The sequence below is a fragment of the Felis catus genome, chromosome B2, assembly GCF_018350175.1.
Source record: "Felis catus isolate Fca126 chromosome B2, F.catus_Fca126_mat1.0, whole genome shotgun sequence".
NCBI classification, from domain to species: domain Eukaryota; kingdom Metazoa; phylum Chordata; class Mammalia; order Carnivora; family Felidae; genus Felis; species Felis catus.
In genome coordinates this window covers 33256026-33275406 of record NC_058372.1, presented here as the reverse complement: position 1 = coordinate 33275406, position 19381 = coordinate 33256026, and the positions used below count along the sequence as shown (strand labels likewise).

Below are 19381 nucleotides of genomic sequence, written 5' to 3'. Positions count from 1 at the left end.
TCAGTTTGTTCTCAGTTTTTAAGAGTCTCTTATGCTTTGGCTCTCTTCCACTCTAACCTCTTTTTTTTTTTTTCCTTCCCCTCCCCCATAGGTTTCTGTTAAGTTTCTCAGGATCCACATAAGAGTGAAACCATATGGTATCTGTCTTTCTCTGTATGGCTTATTTCACTTAGCATAACACTCTCCAGTTCCATCCATGTTGCTACAAAGGGCCATATTTCATTCTTTCTCATTGCCACGTAGTACTCCATTGTGTATACAAACCACAATTTAAAAAAAAAAAATTTTTTTTTAAATCAGTAAATGGAATCCATTACCTCAGTAGGCTAAGATGAAAAATCACACGTTCTTATCAATAGATGCAGGAAAACCATTTGTCAAAATTCATGATTGAGGAAAACTAGGAATAGAGGGGGATTTACTTGATAAAGAGCATGTACAAAAATCCTTCAGCTAACATTATAATGGTGAGAAATTAGAAACGTCTCCTCTAAGATCAGAAATAAGGCAAGAAAAAGACCACTGCTTTTCAGCATCATACTGGAAGTTCTAGGTAACACAGTAAGACAATTAAAGGAAATAAGGTATATAGATTGGGAAGAAAGAGATGAAACTGTACTTTTTTGCAGATGACATGATGATGTAGATAATCTGAAAAAAAAAAGTGACAAAAACTCCTGGAACTAATAAGCATTGATAACAAGGTTGTAAGATACAAAGTTAATATGTAAAAGTCAATGACTATCCTATATACTAGCAGTGAATAGCTTGATTGTGAAATTAAAGGAGCACCTAGACGCTCAGTTGGTTGAGCGTCTTGACTTCAACTCAGGTCATGATCTGTCTCACAGTTTGGTTTGTGAGTTCTGCCCCTGCTTTGGAGCCCACTTTGGATCCTCTGCCTCCCTCTCTTTCTGCCCCTCCCCTGCTCGCTTCCGCGCGCGCTCGCTCTCTCTCTCTCTCTCTCTCAAAAATAAAAACATTAAAAAACAATTGAAAACACATTACTGTTTATGTTAGCATCCTCCCAAAATGAAATACCTAAGTATAAATCTATCACAGTATGAACAAGATTAATATGAGGAAAACAACACAGCCTTGATGAAATAAATTGAAGAACTAAGTAAGTAGAGAGGTTTTCTATGTTCACGGATAGGAAGACAATATCGTCAAAATGTAATTTCTTCCCAGCTGATCTGTAGATTCAACACATTCCCGATTAGAGTTCCAGCAAGTTTTTGTGTGGATATAAACGAATTAATTCTAAATTTTATACGAAGATGCAAAAGACCCAGAATAGCCACTTCATATGGGAGAAAGACAAAGCTGGACAAATGACACTCCCTGACTTTAAGACTTACTATATAAAGCTACAGTAATTAAGACCATGTGGTATTGGTGAAAGAAAAAACAAATAGATCAATAGAACAGAATAGAGAGTCCAGAAAAGGACACAAATACAGTCGGCTGATCTTTGACAAAGAAGCGAAGACAATACACTGGAGAAAAGATAGTCTTTCCAACAGATGGTACTGCATCAGCTAGATACCTAAATGCAAAGAAATGAATCCAGACACAGACCTTACATTCTTTGAAAAAGTTAACTCACGATGAATCATAAACCTAAATGTAAAATAGACATAGCACCAAAGAAGATATACAGATAGATGAAAAGATGTTCATTATCATGTCATTAGAGAATTGCAAGTTAAATTAAAACAGGTTACCACTATCCACCTATTAGAATGCCCCAAATCCACAACATTGACACCACCAAGTGCTGGGGAGGATGTGGGGCCACAGGAACTCTCATTTATTGTGGGTGGGAATGCAAAATGGTACAGTCACTTCAGACAGTTTGGCAGTATCTCACAAAACTAAATACTTTTGCTGTGTTTATAATTGTTTTATTCATAATTGCAAAAACAGGGAAGCAACCAAGATGTCTGTCTAACAGTAGGTAAATGGGCACATAAACTATGATACATCAAGATAATGGAATAATTCCCAGCACTAAAAAGAAATGAGCATTCAACCCATGAAAAGGCATGGAAGAACCTTAAGTGCATGTATCTAAGTGAAAGAAGCCAATCTGAGAAAGCTACATTCTGTATGATTCTTATGTGACATTCTGGAGAAGGCAAAACTGGAGACAGTAAAAAGATCAGTGATTGTCAGGGGTTGGGGGCAGGAGGAATGAATAAGGCAGAACACAGAGGATTTTTAGGGCAGTGAAATTATTTTGTATGATACCAGAGTGGTGGATACACATCATTCATTTATCAGAACCCATAGAAGGGTGCCTGGGTGGCTCAGTCAGTTAAGCATCCGACTTCGGCTCAGATCATGATCTCACAGTTGAGTTCCAGACCTGAGTCAGGCTCTGCTGACAGCTTCGAGCCTGGAGCCTGCTTCATATTGTGTCTCCTCCTCTCTCTGCCCCTTACCCACTCGCACTCTGTCTCTCTCTCAAAAATAAACCAACATTAAAAAACAAACAAACATAGAATGTACAACACCAAGAGTGAACCCAATATAAACTATGGATTTGGGTCATAATGATGTGTCTGTGTGGGTTCATTGATTATAACAAATATATCACTTTGGTGTGGGATGTTGATAGTGGAGGAGGTTGTATATGTGTGGAGGCAGAATATACATGTATCTTCTCAGTTTTGCTGGGAACCTAAAAACTCCTCTAGAAATAAAGTCTTAAAAGATAACAAAGTCTACTAAAAATGCTTCTCTTCAATTATAAACATTAGAAAATAACTTTCTAGGGCCGTACGGGTGGCTCAGTCAGTTGAGCATCTGACTTCAGCTCGGGTCATTATCTCATGGTTCGTGGGTTCGAGCCCCACGTCAGCTCTGTGCTGACAGCTCAGAGCCTGGATCCTGCGTCAGATTCTGTCTCTCCCTCCCTTTGCCCCTCCCCCACTCACACTCTGTCTCTCTTTCTCTCTCTCTCAAAAATAAACATTATTTTAAAAACAGAAGAAAAGAAAATAACTTTTTAGGTCAAGTGGTCTAGAAGGGCTTTCCCCAATCTGCAATATTTTAACTAAATAGATTCAGATTGGTAACAAGGGAGAAGGTACTGCATTTTCAGACTGCAATAAATAACATAAACTCTGGTGGAGTGTGACTTGTGCAAGTGACATGAGTGAGGGTGCTGTGTGGGAAGAACTGGGAGATGGATTGGAGGTCATAGTGCTCTGAGGAATGTTTACACCACTAGTCATCGGGAAGAGAGATGGGTAGCAGACTCTCATAGTCCAGACTAAGAGGCCTGTGAGGGGCATCTGTGTATTCCGTGCACCTCAGATGTGAGTGGTGAGATTGACTTTCTCTGGTAGGGTTGAGAAGTTGAGATGGCCATGAGTGAGCCCTGTGATCCTGTGTGTGTGGATGTTGCTAGACCCACTTCAGTTTAGGATGAGTACTCATTCATTTCTCCAAAGCTCTGTGCCCAGATTCGAGCCAGGCAGATAATTTGGTCTAGTAAGAGCCTGCAGTGGAAATGGAGAGGAAAGGTACTTGTGCAAGTTGTGTAAGACCAAAGAAATGAAGAAAAGGAAAAATGGGTAAGGGGGAGAATGAAGAAACATTTAGGAGGTTCTGCTTTGTCACTGCCTTTGACTCTGACTTCTCAGTGAATGTGATGTCTGTAATGTAATTCTTTTTGGAGAGAATGTTGAGGGGGAGGGTGTTGTTTTGCTAGTTCTTGCATTGGTCTGGCTTGGATGGTGATGTTGACTTGCAGCAGTTTCTCTGAAGCCAGAAAACAAAGCCTGTCCTCTTTTAGGAGGAGGGGGAAGGGACAGCAGAGTTAATGTAGTGCATTACCAGATCTCTAGGACAGAAAAGCTTTCACCAGGAGTAACTAATTACCATCCGAAATGCTCTTTTATACTTTCTGGCCATAATTATGTTGAAGACAAGGCTTAAATTTCTAAAAAAGGCAAATGGGACCCCTGTCTTGTTGATATGCTTTTAAGTATTCAAAACATACATAGTAGTTTTGTAGAAAGGTAGCACAGTCCTAAGTTAAACTTCACCTTAGAAGTATGTGTACCAAGAGGAGCAGTCTTTTTTATTTTTAATTTTAAGGTGTGTAAGTTTGAATTCGGTAAATCAGTTGATAGTCTAAAATTTTTCTTTCTGGTTGTTGAACTAAATACTTGGAGGTACTTCTGCTCAAATATTCTATTTTAACTTCTCCTTTGATGAAAATACTATTGATACCAGCAAATACCAAGTGTGTCCCAGTCAAACAAACTGGTTGAGAAATTCAGCAGTAGTAGTGGGGAAAAAAAAAAAACAACAGCCATCTTTCTACCTGTTTGCATATAGAATGGGTTATATTTAAATATTAAGTCCTTCTATCCAAGTTTTTCTTTATGTAGGCTCTACGCCCAGCATGAGCCCAGTGCAGGGCTTGAACTTAAAGACCCTGAGATCAAGACCTGAGCTGGGATCAAGAGTCAGATGCTTAACCGATTGAGCCACCCGTCACCCCTCCAATGTTTTATTTAAGTGCTTTTCGACATAACTGCCAAAATGATTGTGAAGATGTCAGTTTAATCTGTATATTATGCCATTTGCAAAAGTTTGGCTGTTAATGTGCTCATAGCTATAGTTTGAATTCTCTGCAGTATTTTTAAACATAATTGTACTTTAAAATTTACTATTTATTTATTTATTAATCTCTACATCCAATGTGGGGCTTGAACTCACAACCGCAGGATCAAGAGTCGCATGCTCTACTGACTGGGCCAGCCAGACACCCCTACTTTAAGGGGTACCTGGGTGGCTCAGTCAGTTAAGTGCCCAACTTTTAATTTCAGCTTGGGTCAATGATCTCATGGTTTGTGGGATCGAACCCCACATCAGGCTCTGTGCTGGCAGCTCGGAGACTGCCTGGGATTTTCTCTGCCCCTCCCCTGGGCTTTTGCAGGCTCTCAAGATAAATACGAATTTTAAAAATAATAATAAAATTTAAATATTTTAAGTTGCTTCAATGTACTTGCAATCTACATTAATTTTCTGTAGTTGTGCTGTTACCCACTCAGATTATGCTTTATAAGTAGGCTATAGAAATGTAAATAGTGAGGATGTTAATATTTACATATTTTCTGTCAGAAATAGTTGTCTCCATAAGTAGTATCTGTTTCCTGATTGGTGGAACACTCAAAACTGACCAGCGGTGGGAGTGCTGCATGGTGTTATAGATAAGTACTAGATTAGGATTAAAAAGAGCTGACTTCTGTTTCTGTTTTTGATTCTGCCACATAATATATTCATGATTGACCTTGAGCAACTAACTTAAAGTTACTGGGCCTCAGGGTATTTTTTGTTGGTTGGTTTGTTTTAATTGTGGTGAGATACACATAACAAAATTTACCACCTTAACCATGTTTAAGTATACAGTTCAGTGACATTAAGTACTTATTACACAACCATTGTTACCACTTATCTCCAGAATTCTTTTTATCTTGCAAAACTGAAACTCTGTACCCACTAAATAATAACTTCTCATTTCTCTCTCTCTCCAACCCTTGACGTCACCACTGTTCTGTCTGTCTCTACGAGTTTGACTCTTCTGGTACCTCATATAAGTGGTATCATACAGTATTACAATATTTGTCTTTTGTGATTGGCTTATTTCACTTAGCATAATGTCCTGATGGTTCATCCAAGTTGTAGCATGTATCAGAATTTCTTTTCTTTTTAAGGTTGAGTAATAATCAGTTGTATGTATATACCACACTTTTAGGTCTATTCATGCATCACTGGACACTTGGATTGCTTCCACCTTTTGATATTATGAATAATGCTGCTATGAACGTGGATATAGAAATATTTCTTTGAGAGCCTCCTTTTAGTTCTTTTGGGTATACACTTACAAGTGGAATTGCTGGACCATATGGCAGTTGTATTTTTAATTTTTTGAAGAACCTCCATGCTGTTTTCCATAGTGGCTGCACCATTTTACACTCCCACCAACAGTGCACCAGGGTTTCAGTTTCTCCACGTCCTTGCCAACACTTGTTATTTTATTTTCTGGTTTTTGATAGTAGCCATCCTAATGTGTGTAAGGTGTTATGAGTTTTGTTATGCATTTCCCTAATGATAAGTGGTGTTGAGCATCTTTTCATGTGCTTGTTGGCTATTCAGTTTATCTGTTAAAGTTATTTTTTAAATCAGGTTTTGGGTTTTTTTTAGGCAGGAGTTCTTTATATATTCTGGGTATTAACCCTTATCAGATACATGATTTGCAGATTCTTTGTTCTGTGGGTTATGTTTTCACTCTGTTAATTTTGTCTTTTGATGCACAGAAGTTTTTTTTTTTTTTTTTGATTATTTTTGAGAGAGAGAGAGAGAGAGAGAGAGAGAGCGAGCATGAGTGGGGGAGGGGCAGAGAGAGAGGGAGACACAGAATCCAAAGCTGGCTCCAGGCTCTGAGCTGCCAGCACAGAGCCCAACGAGATGAGATTGTGACCTAAGCGGAGGTCAGATGCTTAACCAACTGAACCACCCAGGCACCCCTGATGCATGAAAGTTTTAATTTTGATGTAGTCCAGTTTATTTTTTCTTTGGTTGCCTGTGCTTTTTGTGTCATATCCAAGAAATCATTTCCAAATCCAGTGTCATGAAGCTTTCCCTCTATATTTTCCTCTTTTTTTTTTTACCCCTCTATATTTTCTTCTAAGAGTTTTATACTTTAAGCTGTTATGTTTAGGTCTTTGATCCATTATTTTATTTTATTTTTTTAATGTTGATTTATTTTTGAGAGAGAGAGAGAGACAGAGTGCGAGTGGGGAAGGGGCAGAGAGACAGGAAGACAGGAAGACAGGGCTGTCAGCCCAAACCCTGATGCGGGGCTCAAGCCCATGAACTGTGAGATCATGACCTGAGCCGAAGTCGGACTCTTAACTGACTGAGCCACCCAGGCACCCCAGATCCATTTTTTTTTAAGTTGTATTAAGTAATCTCTGTGTCCATGGGGCTCAAATTCACAACCCCAAGATCAAGAGTCACATCCTCCTCTGACCGAGCCAGCCGGGCACTCCAGTCTTTGATCTGTTGTGAGGTAATTCTTGTACCTATGTAGTGTGAAAGTAAGGTTCCATCTTTATTCTTTTGTATATGATATTCAGTTTGAATATGATATGATATTTAACAGCGCTTGTTGAAAAGACTGTCCCTTCCCTTTAAAAAAATTTTTTTAACATTTTTATTTTATTTTTGAGAGTGAGAGAGACAGAGTGTGAGCTGGGGAGAGGCAGAGAGAGAGGCAGACACAGAATTCGAAGCAGGCTCCAGGCTCTGAGCTGTCAGCACAGAGCCTGATGCAGGCCTCAAGCCAATGAACTGTGATACCATGACCTGAGCCGAATTCGGATGCCCAACTGACTGAGCCACCCAGGCGCCCTGTCCTTTCCCTTTTGAATGGCCATGCCAGCCTTGTCAGAAATCATTTGGCCATATATGGGAGGGTTTGCTTCTGAACTGTCTCTCTTTTCTTCTGTTGATCTGTACATCTTTTTACCAGTACCACACTATTTTGATTACTGTAGTATTTTAGTAAGTTTTACAATCAGGAAGTGTGAGACTTCCAATGTCATTCTTTTTTCAAAATTGTTTTGGCTTTTGAAAATTGTTATGGTTTTAGTGATGCCGAGAGCGATCAAAGGGTTCAAGTAGTGACTGCCTGATCCCTCCATTGCGGAGGTCCTCCTTCTCAAGCAACCTTTAGCCTAATGGCTTTCATTCATTGATGATTATTGCCTAAGTCATTTCATCAGGGGTTACAAAGTGATTATTTCTTCCACCCACATTATTAGCTGGAGTAGTTCTGGCATAAAAAGAAAAGTTTTCTTCATCAACAGTGATATCTTGCAATTCAGTTTCACAGTCAGGCTAGACTCAGTGCTTGATTCTTTACCTTTACTTGCCAATTTTTAGAGGAAGGAGTTGGTGCTCTAGTTGCTTTCAGTGAAACTAATGAATGAGGAGAAAAAGTTAAAGGTTAAATACCCTTTTTATAGGTATCATACACTCTTAGATTTTATATATGAAACCTATTTAGTTCATTGCAGTTAGGGATCCAGGAATCTGTTTTTTTCACACATAGCCCTCATGTTCTTGATGTAGGTGGTCTGCAGAGCAGTCTGCTGTAAAGTAATATGCTTGATTGAAAACTGGCTACTATTTTGTGGTGTTGTCTTCCATACCACAGGTGGTGTTCACTGACAAGTTAATGCCCAGTCTTATCAAAGTAGTTGATTTTTAAGTTACAACATTAAATGTTAACTTGCCCAAGTAAGGAGGCCTTATCTGCTTTTTGTTTACTGTCATTGTCATAGTCCTCTAACTAGACATAGCCAGTCATCAGACATTACTCTTAACATTGACTAACTTCCAACATGGCAACACCGTAAACATATTTTGTTTGTTTTTTTTAATGCTACTTAAATGGTGCTGCTTAAATTGTGCATAGATAATTTGCTATTTATTGTGCACCTATCCTATGCCAGTCACCATCCTACAGAATTGATCTCCAGTCCTTACTGTGTTTCCCTTTGACCTAGGTTGTTTGTTTTTGTTTTCTTTTTGTTGTTGTTGTTTGGCTGGGTTTTTTTTCTTCATTATCTAAGACATTTCTACTATTTCTAAGTCACAATTTAGGAATATTTAGAGAAGTTTCCCATTACTGCCTCCTTCAGCCAGTCCCTTCCTCCCCCTAAGATACTCATTTTTATTTATTTATGGTTTATCTGTTCAGTGTTGTTTTGCAAATACTAGCCAACACATAGAAATTTGACCCTTTTCTTACACAAAAGTATCATAACTAAAGATACTGATCTGCATCTTTTTTCCCCCCCCACTTGATAATATATTCCAGAGATCACTCTAGAAATCCTCATTTCTTTTTATGACTGTGGAGTATCCCCTCTGGTAGAATGTCTTCATTTTTACAGCCAGTCACTATTGATGGACATTCAAGTTTTTAAAAAATTCTTGCTGTTACATATAATGCTATTATTTTCCTCCTCCAGTTTCTTCCCCATTTCACTGCTCTCCTTCATAGAAAAATTCCTTGGAAAATTTTGTATCAGTAATGGCTGTCTCCACCTCCTGATTTCTAGACTCTTGAATTCTTTCTATCAGGCTTCTGTCCGCACCACTGAAACTCCTCTTTCCAAAACACCAGTGACCTGCATGATGCTATAGTCCATGCTTTGTTCTCACTTCGCAACTTACTTGAATTATTAGTTGCACTGGACCCAGTTGATGACTGTCCTCCTTGAAACATTTGTGACTAGGCTTCTACTTTTGTGTTTTCTTTGTTCTTTTTTAATTTTTTGTTTTGTTAATAAGATAAGAAAGTAAGAATAATAGGAAAGCTCTCTTTACAGAGAGGGGACATTTGAAAGCGAACGCCCCTATTCTTTTTTTTTTAATGTTTATTTATGTTTGAGAGAGCACAAGTGGTGGGGGGGCAGAGTGAGAGGCAGACAGAGGATCCGAAGTGGGCTCCAAAGTGGGCTCCGTGCTGACAGTAGCAAGCCCGATGTGGGACTTGAACTCATGAACCGACCACGAGATCATGACCTGATGGATGCTCAGCTGACTGAGCCACCCAGGTGTCCCTGTGTTTTCTTCATTCTTGAGGCTGTTCCTTCTGTCTTTTTTCTCACCATCTTACCATTGAATGAATGCCTTCCTCTTGCCTTTAATGTCAGCTGGTGGCTGGGCCAGCTGGGCCCACTTCGGGGGAGGGCTGTCTGTACCAGAAGGGAAATAGGAAGGGCTGGAGTCTCTGCGTCTATAAGTTGAAGCCAAGAGGGGGAAGAGATGAAGGCTTCTGGTTTCAAAGGTCACCTGAAACAAGCTTGTATCTGACACAGCTGGATTTATGGATGCTAATATGGTGAGGGCAGGCATTTCAGGGGAACTCTGGAATGCCACACAACAAAAGGGAGGAGGGAAGCAGCCTTTGTAAGGTTTGGGTTCTTGCTGAAGGATTCTGAGAAAGCTCTAAGGGAAATGGGGATCAATTTGGGATTGGCAGCTATTTCTGAGGCAGGATTAGAAGGGGGGATTAATTAGGGTTTGAATGCTATCTTGAGGCAGGGGCAGTTTAACATTTGGGTATCCTCAGTAATAGATGCTATAACAGAATGGGTCTGGGGGCATCATTGGTAAGAAAGCAATAGTCACTTGGAGGGTTGTTAACAGCATTTTATAGGGGCTGCCTGACCTTGGGAGAAATAATGTTTCCTGTTAACTTTGCACCTGCCTCTATCTATAAGTAAGTGTCTGTACTTCAAGCCCAGTTCATGGTAGGGTTATTTTTTTTCATTTTTCATTCTGAGCTGATCTCCATCTTTTATCTCAGATATATTTTTACTCTTTCAGTTCCATGGCACTGATTTACTGGATTTGGGAAGTATAGATTTTTGTTTCCTATGACTGAAGCAAGTAGTTAAGTAATTAAATGATCACTGTAGTCTCCCACCCCACCCCTAAATTAAGGTGAGAGCTCATAATTGGTAAATAGGGCATGATGTGGGAAAATTGTGAAATAGGAATAGTTTCTTTGTTGCCGTTTCAGCTTTTCTTTCCAAGCCCCTCTCCCTGTTATACAGGGCCCCAGGAACCCTTCTCATCTCATCTCATCTCATCTCATCCAGGCTTTCGCTGCTCTTTCTTAGGCCCTTTCCTCTCCCCTTTTTGAACTTGTGCCTATTGGTTGATTTGATAATGTTGTTGATTTGATAATGACCTTAATATATTAAGGTAGTTTAATATATTCCTTGGAGGGGCATTTGCATTTTAAAAGGAAATTCCTAAGAATAATACTGAAACCAAGGTACAAGGTTCTAATGCTTTTGTGGCAAGATGGGGTAGGGAATGAGGATGGGTAGGGAACAGGGTTTGAGTAGAGGCTATCCTTCAGCAGTCACTCTGAGCAGCTGATGAACTGGAGCCTGCTCAGCCTTCTTCCCCCTTAGATGCTGCGATAGGTGGTGTGTTGGTAAACATAGCAAAAGTATATGGGCACGTGTCATGGGAGCAAGGCTCTGTGTGGAGTAAATAAGGTGGAAATGTAGATCGGAAGTTGAGACTGGGAAGTTGAGACAAGGACAACTGGAAGTGCCTCTTTTTCACAGTGGTACACAAACACTGCTGCCTTGGTAGTTCCTAGAGACAGACACAAGCATGTTGAGACTTGCTCATAACACTGACCTTTGAATTGCTTACTGTCTAGCAAGTTGTGGTCCATAGACTACCAGTGCTCAAACTCTCTCCTTTCAAGCCTCTGTCATGGAAGCTGGGCAGTACATATCCAGCCCTCCTACAGAGATGAAATGTGAACCCATAGCTTTAGCCCAGCAGTTCGATTAGAGCCTCTTTACTTCTCCAGATCCAAGTTGTTTCTTAATCCTCAGGGGAAATGTGATGTTCCTCTTGCACTTTAAGGTGCATTGAGCTTTAGGATTTGAATTCACGACGTCCAAACCTAGATATGACCTCCATGGTAGTCTTCGATGTACACACTGACTAAAGCCAGGCTGTGTCTCCTGGTGTTGTGGCATTGTTTCACGACTCCTGGGGACAAGTCTAAGGCATTTGCTCTAGGCGTCAGAAGCCTACAAGATTTCAGTCCTAGACACAGTTTCAACCATTTTGAGGTGTCTTTGTAAACTTAGTATTTAAAAGTTGTGCTTTCTCAAGTCTCCTGGCCTTTTCCCTGGGGATGTCCAGACCAAGTGGAACATATTGATGTGGCAGATTATTGCTTTCTGTAAGTGACTTCTGTCACAGAAGCAAGCTCTGGATGTCGTTGGGCAGCTTCAGCCCAACATGCACATCCAGATGATGACTTATTTGTATAGTTGTTGCTGTTCGTTCGAAGACTGTTAACTGGCCCTTACTGGTGTACTGAGAAGGGGTTGCACAGAAGAAGAGAGACATCACACTGCATGGAAGAGTGAACTCGTGTGTCTAGTTGAATGGACGACTCGTTAGAAGGAAGACCTCACCATTGGCACATTACTATTAACTAAATTCCAGACTTTATTTAGATTTTTGAAAAAAACGTGGAACACTTCACGAATTCTCATGTCATCTTTGCACAGCGGCCACATTAATCTTCTCTGTATCGTTCCAGTTTTAATATATGCACTGCCAAAGTGAGCACAGACTTTAGTTTTTACCAGTTTTTCCACTCATGACCTCCAGAATCCGTCCTAGGATACCACATTACATGTAGTTGTCTTGTCTTTCAGTCTCCTCTGATCCCTGACAGTTTGTCAGTCTTTTCCATATTTTTCATGACCCCTGATAGTTTAGAGGAATACTGGCAATTACTTTTTATAATGTCCCCCAGTTGAGCCTTTATGATGTTTTCCTCAATTTAGACTGATGTTACAGGTTTGGGGAACAATGCTGCCTCCCAGGGGGCACCTGATGTTTCCATAACATCACTAGTGATTAAAATTGGTCACTTGATTAAATTGTTTGGTTGCCAGTTTATCTGTTGTAAAAGTTATTGTTTTTTTCATTCCCTACTCTGTTCTTTGGAAGCAAATCACTGAGTCTAGTCCATACTCAAAATGGGTTGGGAGATATATGGAATTAAACTCCATCTCTTCGAAGGAGGAGTATCTGCGTATATTATTTGGAGTTCTTTAAGAAGGCTTCTCACCTAGCACAGAGCCCAACGCAGGGCTTGAACTCACGATCCTCAGATCAAGACCTGAACTGAGATCAAGAGTTGGAGCTGAGATCAAGAGTTGTAAGTGAGCCAAGGACCCCTTATTTAGAGTTCTTATGTAAAGAAATTTGACTCTTCTCATCAATTTATTTAATCATTTGTTTATATCACTAAGGACTCATGGGTATTTTTTTTATACTTTGAGTTATAATCCAGTACTATGTTATTTATCTCGTTGCCCGAATTATTCCAGCTTTGGCCAGAGGGAGGTCTTTTAGGTGACTCATGCATCCCTTTGACATACTCTTATCCTTTTGGTTTTTTTTGAACACTTCCTTACTTTCTGATACTACAAATATAGTCCAGGCTCATTTTATATTTTCCGTGACTTAGCCCTAGAATCAGCCATTTTTCTGAGGACCCCTTGTTCTTTTTATTGGAGAATGGAGTTCAGAAACCACTGGCCACTGGGTATGTTTAATGCTGCTGGGCTGTCATTACTTCTAGGCCTTCTCAGCAGGCAGAGCTGGGTAGCATGTGTATACATACTAATCTCTGAATATCGACATATCATTGTTTCTGTGTTTCTTCATGTGCATGTATATCAAGATAAACATGAGTTTATATTGATGTCTTGGACTTTAATTTAGTACCACAGAGTTCATTTTAGAATGTTTTCTTTTCTTGCTCATCTATAATATCCTTCTTCAACAATGAGGAACCTTGCTCCCACCATTTCACTGTTCATCCCCAGTACACATGTAACCCATACTGTACCTGTCTTATAACCCATATCCCCACAAGAAACAAATTTACCAGTTTAAATATTGTACTGATTTGTAGCAATTCTGTTTTGGTGGACAAATTGTAGATGTTTATTTATGTTTATTATAATGTGATTTGATCTGTGATGCTAGCTTTTAGATATGTTTTTAACATATCCACCATAATCTGAGATGTCTTTGTATATCACCATGGTTCATTAAGATTATGGAGTTGGGCTTCAAGTAAAATATTTCCCTTTTATTCTGCATTTCTAATCTAAACTTAAGAAATAAAAAGTTCATGTTCTCTCTTCAGTAATTTATCATACATTTCTACAAAAGGAAGTTTATACTTATTAAAGTTATATACTTGCTGAAGGTTTTATATGTAAAAGGGACGAATTGAATGAAACAATATTTACAGTACCATCTAGTTCCAAAGTCCTGGTCCAGGTGCTTTTTGAAAACCACCTTAAGGCAACACGTTCTAAAATCAGTTTCTCCATTTGCTCTTAAGCCCTGAATGTGTAGGCTTGGCACTTGGTTCTACTTTATTGGCTACTTTTCTAGGACATCCTAGAATGTTGGCCCGTTCTTATTATTGGTGCCAAAGATCATATATGTTTGTGGGTAAAGATACTTTGGCCTGGGAAATAAGACTGACTTAACTATAGCTTTAGTTCCCTGGATTCTTGGGTTCTCAAGTTCCTGTTGAGGAAAAATAAATATGAGCTATACCAGTTACTCTGAGTTGAGCGTTCTCAGTCACCATGTAAGTTGGCTTTTAACTTGAAATCTGATCTTGGGCCCATCACTTCTACCTCCAGACCTCAGATCCTTTATCAAGAAAGTGCAGCTGTTCCATTAGATGACCCCTAAGATTTCTTACAGCTATGATTTTATCATCACAAGTAATAAAATAACGTGGCTGGCAGTTCTTATCTCAGTAATTAAGGCATCTGGCAAGAACTGGAAATGGTCAGCCTCTCTGAAACAAGCTTATTGGGTCCATTTCTGTCGCTGTTCTTATTTGTTTAACACACACTCACACACACACACACCATGATTGGAATGGACACATTCTGAAATGCGAAGGCTAGTGGTAGTACCTACATGGCTGAGATTGAACCATGTAGAAGACATATATTTAGAAGATCAGAACTGGAGTGTTCATTGTTGGCGTTTATAAACCAATGGTTTCTTAAATGACCTTCTCTTTACAGCTACTGTATTTAGCCTGTGAACAGTACAGAAGAATAGCCAAGGTGAAGAGAGTGCAGTGGCTTACATGTGACATGGCTCTATGAGTTATATGAAAGAAGCTTTAGCTCTTAAAGCCAGGGAGGAAAATGTCATTAGCCTCATATACTGATAACAGTCTTCAGAAGACTATCCTTTCCCATAAGCAAAGTGAAGGAAGCCCATGACCTGTAGCTGAGTATGTAAAACATTATGTACTTACAAAAGGATTTTGGAAAACAGAGGGGTGAAAGAGAAGAAGTAAGAATTAATATGCTGTAAGACAGGGCATATCTGTTTAGGGAAAACAAACAATAGAGCGAAGAAATGTTGCCTTTGGTTAGAAAGCTAGGAGAGGAAAGCATGGAATGAATCTCCCTCGGGTGCCTGCCATTGAATTGTTCTTTAAAGCCTACATCATGTTGGTTTATGAGATTGACTTCAAGCTTTGAATGAAAGTTCTCTGACCCACTATTCCTGGCACTGTCCCAGATTTCTGAGTGAAGTGGCATGCTGAATATCCTGGCTTACAATGTTAATTAACAGGTTGAACTTTTATGGTACTAGTTTACATGAGGATTCACCTTTGCCTTAATGAAAAGTGTCTGGAATGGATCCCCATTCCTAACATGCTAGCACAGCTAGTGGCTGCAAAGAATTGCTAGTTCCAGAAGTGAACAGCAGGTGTCACTGCATCTCCACTTACTAGGGTTCTGGCTCCTAGCTGTTTGCTTGCAACCAAGTTTTTAATAGAGCTCCCAAACCACTGAACACAAATTGAGTATTTATGGCCGTCCTCAGATACAGAACCCACATTGAAAATTGAGAATAAGCACAGCCCAAGAGGGTTTTCCTCAATCTCCTCACTATACTTTTTAGTGTTTTTTCCCCCGCTAGGCTTAATATTACCTGTATTTCTGTTTAGGTAACCGATGAATTTTATTAGCCTTTTCTTATCAATCATTCAGCAGTTATTTAAGAGCCTTGGACAGATTTTCATATTTTTTTCAGCTGGGTTCCCACTTCTTGGCCTTCCTGCAGCTTGCTTTTTAAAAGCCTTCCAGCAGGAAAGTTGATGTCACTGTTCTCTAAATTGAGGTGCCAAACATCAAAGGAAACAGCCTCTTTCTTTATTCTTCTATTTGAACACTTAGCTTTGGCAGTTGAGGAAATAACTGAATTATGACCAAAAGTCCTGTGGTGCATCTTCTAAAACAAATGTCTTATGGTTTCAATGTAGATGGTGGGGTGTCCCTCTATTATAACAAAGGCAAAGTTGGTGTTGAGTTGGATTATTTTAGAAAGTCTGGGACAGACTAAATTTTTGGTATCCTTTGATCACATAGGTTGTTAGGAGAAAAAACACCCTAGGTGATATTTGTCTTAATAGTCAGGGTTAGTGCTGGTTTACACTTATGTCCTGGTATCATTATTAATAGCTTCCCCCTTTATTCTCAATTGTCCTAGTTCAGACAACATGTAGTCACTCTAAATTGCTAGAGGTAGGGAGGGGACAGTTGATAGGTTGCTTATTATAGTAATTATAAGCATTTTTTGGCTCAAGAATTATGCCTGCCCTGAGTTTTCTAAGTTATATACATTCAAAATAAAGCAAAAACCACAAAGATTATAATTCTGGGAAAATAGCTTTTGGGTTTCTACCTAAAGATGATTGTTCTCTGGAGCAGTGATTTCCAAATGTGGCTGTGCATCAGAATCAGCTGGTAACCTTTTCACAAATAGTTTCATGGGTCTTACGATAGACCTCTACTGAATGTGTACTGGAGTTTGAACTTGACATTACCAAAAATGTAAAAAATCACGCAGTGCAAATGCACTGCGCTACTTTGTCAGCAAGCTTTTAAAATTAGCTCTTTATGCTTTGGGTGATGGTTGGGGTTTTTGGTGGTGGCTGCTGTGGGCCTTGAGGGTATGCCTGTCATTGATGTGAGTTGCCTTTTTGTTTCAGATGTCATCTGGGTGATTCTCAGTGTGGAGGTGGGTGGACTTTTAGGAGTAACGCAGCAGCTGTCATCTTTTGAAACGGAGTTCAACACACAGCCGCATCGCAAGGTAGAAGGAAACTTCAACCCGTTTGCCTCTCCCCAAAAGAACCGACAATCAGATGAAAACAACTTAAAAGACCCTGGGGGTTCCGAGTTCGACTCGATCAGCAAAAACACATGGGCTCCTGCTCCTGACCAAACCGAGCAAGATGAGAATAGACTCTCACAGAACTCTGTAAATCTGTCCCCCAGCAGTCACGCAAACAACTTATCAGTAGTGACTTACAGTAAGGTAGGTGCCCTCGGAGAAGAGGAGAAGGGGTAGGTGGTGGGCCTTGGGATTTGTGATACCCCTTCATGGCAAACCTAGAAGCCTAGAATGTTCTTTAAGACTGCTTAGCTTTCCTGCCAACAGCAAGAATACAAAAACCTACCCCTTCTCCCCTCCCCCCCCCCCCCCCATCTTCATGTCCTGTGGATGTTACTTTATCCACATTTGTAATTTACTACTGTCTCTCTGCTCTGGTTTGGGTGTTGAAAGAACACACTTTTTTTTACCTTTAGCATTAAAAAAAAAAAAAGAAAGTCAAAATATCACCAGCCGTCCTTCTGGTATAAATGTATGCTAAACCTAGAACAACAACATACCTTTGGAATTTCCTCCTACTTTGTTGTTTTGGGGGTTTTAGGGGTTTTTTGTTGTTGTTGTTGTTTTGTTTGTTTTTTGTTTTGGGTGGGGCTTTTGTTTTTTCCAAGGAAAAAAGACAAACTCAATTATTTATCCTAAATATTGTTGGCTTTCTCTTCATTTACCTCGTTTGTATGTCTTCTTATCGATGTATTTTCAGTCTCTTGTGGCCCATCTACCTCCTCACTCACAACCAAGAGTGGTCCAAGTGATATTTTGACTTTTTATGTGTGGGGCAGTGAGAGAATTGATTGTTAAGTTCACCATGATGTTAAATATTCTGATTGTTCTGAGACACTTTTCTGGGTGTTTGATTTCTTGGTCTGTTTCTCTCCATGCTAGCTGATTAACCCGTGTCTTCCACACTCTGCTAAGGTGATGATGGTTCTTGGTTGTTGGTTTTGGTTGGCTGAATAAAGCCCTGATGCTAAGAGCTCACTGTTGGAGGTGTTTGGTATGGCAGGGCCTGTGAGCATTCCTGTGCATTCTTCTCTGATTAATAATGCTGTGTAATAGGCCCAGCATCCCACCTATATGATCATATAACTGGTAAGTCTGCCCTTGCTTCATGTTGGCATTTACCCTCAAGTTTTTAAAATAAAATGGATATTTATTTGAGGGACAAATTGCTTGTCTGTTGTAAGAATGGTATTTTTCTGGCTAATGCTTTATATATGGTCCAGATCAAGAGACAAATTAAAAAGAAACCTAGAGATGTGAATTCTTTTTCCCCCACACAGTCTAGTAAGAGACTTCATTCAGTAGTGATGTAACAAAGGATTGATTTTTTTGGTTGTTTAGATGGTTCTAAAAGATTCTACGGAATCATGGTAGTTCTACAGGCTGTAAGAGAAGTTAATTGGCAAGACAGAAAATTGCCTGTATTTGAGGAAAGACTTCATGTCAAAACACTATAATAAAAGGTTTTCTTCCAAGCTCCTATTTCTCCAGATTTTTCTTCCTTAAATTTAATCATCCAGAGTATGACTGCTCAAGGTGCTTAAGTGAGCCAAGCCCTAGGGAAGCTTACCCTGTTAGAACTGGAACTTGCAATTGAGTTTAATAGGAAGATGAGAGTTGGAGGAGGCAACACCAGTTGTTCAAGTACTTTATAAAATGGAAGCCCCCTCACCCAACTGTGAGCTGCCTGGCTCAGTAGTCACTGTGGTCTTAGGAGAGGGCTGGTGTTCTTGGCCAGGGCACTGCACTCATCTTCATAAGTTGTGAACCTGTCAGTTGCTTGCAGCTCCTATAGGGAGCCCCTTTAGGGACTGATGCCTTTTGGCCAACTCTGTGATCATTACCCTGGCCTGGGGTGTGGGAGCTGGGGAGAGATTGACTGGGGGGGTCAGAATGGATTACCTACAAGCCTTAATTGAGGTCCTACCATGTTACTTTTTTTTTTTTTTTTTTTTTTTTGGAGGGGCTGGGCTAGGTGACGCTATTGAGATTTCCTGAGGTTGATGAATTCATGGTATGTTACCTAATTTTGTATTTTTTCTTTTTGTCATGAACTCTGTAGGATCATTTAGAAGTAGTATTTGCAAGAACCTCAGAGAAAAGGTTCTCATTGGAGATGATATTCAAGGAGACTGTTGGCTATAATACATTGAGAATATGGCACTTAGGTGCCAAAGAGAAATTGGAGCCTCCCTTGTTTCTTAATTTAAGCAGAATCTTATTCAGAATGCACTTAGGTGAACATCTGGCAAGTTCTCTAAAAGCATTTCTGGCTAAAGTTGAGTCAGCTCCACCTCTTAAGACTTCTTAGGAACAAGGGTAGTGGTATAAACAGTCATCAGTAAATATTTATTAACACATCTGTGTACTGTTTAGATCAGTGTACGTTGTTCAGTAGGAGACTTGAATAAATGAAGTTACCCCTTCCAACTAGTAGCTTACAGTACAGTAGGGGAGATGAAACATGTACACAGCAATTAGAGAACAGTTCAGTCAA

General features: G+C 39.7%; 1 protein-coding gene and 1 non-coding gene across 3 annotated transcripts in view; one reads left to right on the top strand and one right to left on the bottom strand.

Annotated features, from left to right (window-relative positions):
• The window catches only part of ILRUN (inflammation and lipid regulator with UBA-like and NBR1-like domains), a 95565-nt gene that overhangs the window by 58786 nt on the left and 17398 nt on the right, over nt 1-19381 (top strand). For both annotated transcript variants that reach the window (XM_023253872.2, XM_023253871.2), the window contains one exon: nt 16700-17028. In XM_023253872.2, coding sequence (XP_023109640.1) covers nt 16700-17028 — 329 coding nt within the window. The remainder of the gene's footprint in view (nt 1-16699; nt 17029-19381) is intronic.
• Nucleotides 12105-12207, bottom strand: LOC111560641. Its single transcript, XR_002742644.1, has one exon. It is a non-coding gene; the product is annotated as a U6 spliceosomal RNA (small nuclear RNA).